The 4,099-nt window shown below is 35.8% G+C and overlaps 1 protein-coding gene across 1 annotated transcript in view; it reads right to left on the bottom strand.

Annotated features, from left to right (window-relative positions):
- Positions 1-214: 214 nt before the first annotated feature.
- Positions 215-4,099, bottom strand: part of LOC138715258 (proton channel OtopLc-like) — a 117,753-nt gene continuing 113,868 nt past the window's right edge. The window contains exon 14 of the mRNA XM_069847985.1: positions 215-1,316. Within this exon, the coding sequence (XP_069704086.1) occupies positions 1,002-1,316 (315 nt within the window). The 3' untranslated portion in view covers positions 215-1,001. The remainder of the gene's footprint in view (positions 1,317-4,099) is intronic.

Below are 4,099 nucleotides of genomic sequence, written 5' to 3'. Positions count from 1 at the left end.
ATTCCTAAACTTAATTCTGTGGCTTGAAGGCAAAATGTGATATTACGTCATTTTTTGCAGTTTTTCAGGAGCGACCATTTAAAGTTTTAACGACCGTATAAAATTATAGGAATCAAGTTTCATAACCACAAGTTAGATAAAAATAATAGATATATGCATGCCATCTTCTGTAACAATAAAGATATCATCAGTATGTACATATTGCAAAATCTCATTTTCACCAAAAATTGACATATCACCTTTTGCCTTGGAACCACAGAATTTTAGCCCCATTAAAGCTTTCTTGTAATTTTAATTGTGTAGAAATAGTTTATTTAACATTGTAGAGAACTCAGCATTAAGGTTATTGATACAACTATCTCTGTTGACACAGAGCAGGTACACGAGATGAACACAGGGGGAAAAAATACAAGACTATTCTAAATAGTTAGGTACCTCTTCCCAAAATTAAATAAAATATCATTCATACATACTATATATACATACTCATACTTAACAAACATACAAACGCATACATGCACATACACACACACACTCCTGTCTGTACATACATAACGCATAATTTGGAACAGCCTTGTATAGAGTGATCCCCTCGCTGACAACTCTAAGATCATAATATGATCCTATTCAAAATCATCAAAAGTTATTCAGAGATGATGAGGGCATAACATGACTATATAAAAATGGAAAAATTGTGGAATTATAACGGCAGGAGAGACCGAAATAGACAAAAGAGACCTGGCGACAGCCATTTTAGCCACCAAAAATATCACAGTCACTGCCAAGAAGTTAACTCTGTCCTTGCGCAGCAAGTGGATCACTCTGTGTAACTCAGTTCATCAAAGTTCGGAAAGCAGTCTGCGAATTCAGGCTCTGTCTGCTCGCTTCTTCCTCTTCTGCTAAACAGTTTTCTAGACTCCTTCAGTTCTATATTCTTGACATGCATTGAAGCTTTCTGTGCAACTGTCCAGCTATCTAATTCACGGAACACAGGCAACTCTTCATTCACCTCGCTCGTAAGCAGATTTCCAGATGTCGACAAGGCACACTGAGGAGTGGAACCTGTAGAACATTGTGAGGGGCACCGTCATGTGACTGAGCATGGTCCACAGCACCTTCCCATATATGTCGTAGCGGTCATCTCTCTTATCGTGTGATTTGATTTCGAAGGTCTCAGTGACCCACATGGCAACATTGCACACTACCAGGAATGTCACTAGTTCACGGCCTGGCTTTGCGAGACGCAGCTGCCGTGTGTTGCTGCAGCGACGCAAGCCATCGATGATGAATGGCGTCTGCAGAAGAACCTGGATCACCTGACGTAAGTGATGAAAGTATTAGAAATCACAAACAGCAGAAGCACAAACAGAGAAATATACACTGAAACTGTATTTTGTGTTTATTAGTAGTATACAACTATCATAGTTAATTTCTACTTAATAGTATTGTCGGTGCTGTAGTTGGAAACAAATTTTAAGGGGTACTATGGAAATCTCCTTGGTCAGACGAGACTATATTATGGACTCATACTGCCTCTTTTTCAAGGTTATTTCTTCGTCATGCACCCATCTCTGCAGACCTCCTTCCAGATCGCAGCCACGATTGCATATAAGGTAAGAAATTAAATGCTGACACTGGTGGCCCAATACTTTTTAGCAACAAAAGCCTAGGAACTCTTTTACTGGAAGAGTATTCCTTTTCTTAGTGTCGATATTGTTCATTACAGTAATGCTCATTCACATTCTTAAGTTGAAATTGGAATAGAATCTATAACATGTAACTGGACTTAAGATTCATAAGCGCACGAAAAGTAACAATATTTCTCTCCTCTAGCAAACTGGTAGCATTATGTCTGAGCGAGTTTTAAAATTAGCGAACCAGTGCAGCAGAATTCTTGAGGCGCCATATCATAAAATTAGCGTTACGCGAAGATATCTATGCAAATTTTGAAATTAGCGAATCAGTGTAGCAGATTTCTTGAGGCGCCATGCCATGAAGTTAGTGTTAATTACGGTTCTTATAGAAATACCACGGCGTTATGAAAACTTGAAATTAACAAATCACAACTACTCCTGAAGTGCCAGACCATGGTTTTCGATAAAACAACGAATGGACAAGCGTTTAAACAAAGGATATGAGATGCCAGCCGCTACTTTTATGCCAGATATCAAAATCAAAATGTTTTTCAAATAGCTAACATCCTCCATTTCAAAGTATATTATAAAGACTATTTAAAAATAGTTAATAATTATATCAGATGATAGACGACATTAAGATCTATGAATCACATGAGGAAACAAAGAGGAAGGCAGAAAATAGGAAAGACTGGAAAAAACTGTGTTTGCAGTGAAAGACTTGCCCTTGGGCAGAATACTACATAAATGAGTGAATAATTACATTTTCGAGTCTATTTTTTTCTGGTACGGTAACAGCGTGCTTTTATTTTAGATGGTACAGCATACCGGCCCAACTACAGCACTGAATATTATACAATTTTAGTGAATATAATAAACATGATTGTTGCCGCTGCTAAAGAGTTTGAGTCCGAAGTGTGTATCATTTGAGTGATTTCAATTATTCTGGTCTGAATTTGAGTTTGATTCGATTGTTTAGTCGGATATGACTCTGAGTACCTGATATGATCGTATTTCAATTAGAGTCTATCTGAATTTGATTACATTTTTAGACTGATATAACCGAGTATTTGATATGATTTGAGTCTGGTTGATTTTAATCGGATATGAATTCGAGTACCAGGTAGACCGTGATTTGAGTTTGAGCTTATCCGAGTTTGATTTTGTTTTTAGTCGGATGTGAATATGAATACCTTATGTGATCGTTATTTGAGTTGAAGTTTATCAGAGTTTTATTGCGGTTTGAGTATGATTTGAGTCTCTTATGGATCTGAGATTGAGACTTTGGTTTAGTGGCTGAAGTGAGGCTGAGTCTCATTTGAGTGATTTGAATTTGAGCTTTTTTTTTTTTTGTTCTGTTTTGGATTTGAGTTTGAGTTGATTTTTAACCAGATATGAATCCGGCTACCTGATCTGATAGTAATTACGTTAGAGTTTATCTGAGTTGGATTGCAGTTTTGAGTATGATTCGAGTCTCATGTGGGTCCAAGCCTGACTGGCAGACTTTCTGTCACTGTGGAAGAGAGAAATTGTAGGAAAAGATGAAAACAATAACGAGAAAAAGTAATTAATTTCTTTTTCGATGTATAGGATTTATTTATTAATGGATTAATGTGACATGTTTGATAACCCAGTAAAATGTCCAGAACACTATTAAAAGTATAATTAGGTGATTTCATAACCAACTACAGTAGAGAATCGATTATCCAAAACAATTGGGGATGGGGGATATTCGGATAACTCATTTTTCGGATAACCGATCATTTACTAAAACAAATTGTACAGTGTACTGGTGTCATAGAAGCAGTATGAAACAAGGGAACACAATTATTAAACAAAACTGTACATATATATTTTGTATCACACATCTTACAAATAAAACAAATAAAACAGAGAACTGACTAGCCTAGTTTGACAAGTTCAAAATGGCCATTAAAGTAGGCCTACAGTTAAGGAAAGAAGTCCAAATTTTTTTTTTTTTTTTTTTTTTGCTTAGAGCTGAGACTCGTTTTTTTGCAGCCAAATCTCGCAAACAGCGCTAGCGGAATTTATACATGGCGCGTGCGCAAATTTGAATTTGCTGACTGGAATGCTTTCGGTTAACCAATGTTTCGGTTGATCGGTATTCAGATAATCGATGCTCTACTGTAATAATATAACTCAATTAGAATGTTACGGTTCTGGTAATCCCAATAAAAAAATTAAGTTCTATAATATTAAAGATATGGTCTTTAGAAAGGAGACTAATTCAGAATTTATAAATATTAAACATGGAATTCCCCAGGGATCAGTTTCAGATTCATTATTGATTCTAGTTTATATTAATGATTTAGCTTCGACCATAAATAATTTATCCCAGATAATCTTATCTGTAGATGACACAAATGAGATTATCTCAAGTAAGCAATATGATCATCGTGTAAACACTTATAATATAGTGTTGAAGCCAATGAATGACAGATTTA

The sequence above is a fragment of the Periplaneta americana genome, chromosome 15, assembly GCF_040183065.1.
Source record: "Periplaneta americana isolate PAMFEO1 chromosome 15, P.americana_PAMFEO1_priV1, whole genome shotgun sequence".
Classification (NCBI taxonomy): domain Eukaryota; kingdom Metazoa; phylum Arthropoda; class Insecta; order Blattodea; family Blattidae; genus Periplaneta; species Periplaneta americana.
The sequence above is the reverse complement of the archived record's forward strand: the minus strand, read 5'-3'. Positions and strand labels throughout refer to the sequence as shown.